This window comes from Eimeria mitis, genomic scaffold, assembly GCF_000499745.2.
Source record: "Eimeria mitis Houghton genomic scaffold, Emh_scaff7643, whole genome shotgun sequence".
In the NCBI taxonomy this organism is placed as follows: Eukaryota; Apicomplexa; class Conoidasida; order Eucoccidiorida; family Eimeriidae; genus Eimeria; species Eimeria mitis.
This window is the reverse complement of record NW_013575604.1, coordinates 1,542-2,172: the sequence shown is the minus strand read 5'-3', so window position 1 is coordinate 2,172 and position 631 is coordinate 1,542. Positions and strand designations below refer to the sequence as shown.

At 27.9% G+C, this 631-nt stretch overlaps 1 protein-coding gene across 1 annotated transcript in view; it reads left to right on the top strand.

The window, feature by feature from the left end:
- Positions 1-117: 117 nt before the first annotated feature.
- Positions 118-631, top strand: part of EMH_0092230 (eukaryotic translation initiation factor 3 subunit 10, putative) — a gene marked incomplete at both ends in the record, with an annotated part of 1,346 nt that continues 832 nt past the window's right edge. The window contains one exon of the mRNA XM_013501807.1: positions 118-156. Coding sequence (XP_013357261.1) covers positions 118-156 — 39 coding nt within the window. The remainder of the gene's footprint in view (positions 157-631) is intronic.

Below are 631 nucleotides of genomic sequence, written 5' to 3'. Positions count from 1 at the left end.
TTTTTTTTTTTTTTTTTTTTTTTTTTTTTTTTTTTATTTTTTTTTATATAGCGTTACCTAGAGGAGCTGGAGAGACAGAAGGCTGAGGAGGAAGCAAAGGAGAAACGTTTAAGCGAAATGGCAGAGAAACAAAGACAAAGAGAACTAGAAATAGAGGTTCGTTTTTCTTTTTTATTTATTTATTTATATTTATTTATTTATTTATTTTATTTTATTTGTTTTGGTTTTTTATTTATTTATCTTTTGCTGCTAGTGCTGTAGCTGTTGCTGTTGTATTAGTGAAATGGCAGAGAAACAGAGAGAAGTTTTTTATTTATTTTATTTATTTATTTTATTTTATTTATTTTATTTTATTTTATTTATTTATTTATTTTATTTATTTTATTTATTTTATTTTATTTAATTTATTTTATTTTATTTTATTTTATTATTGTTTACTGTCATTCTAGTTACAAATATTATTATTTTTTATGATTTCCTGCTGTTGCTGTTGCTGCTGCTGCTGCTGCTGTTGCTGCTGTTGCTGCTGCTGCTGCTGCTGCTGCTGCAGGCTAAGCATGGTTTAGCGAACAGAGACAGCAGCAAGAGAGGAGACAGCTTGTCTTTGAGTAGAAAGACAGAGTCTCCCGCA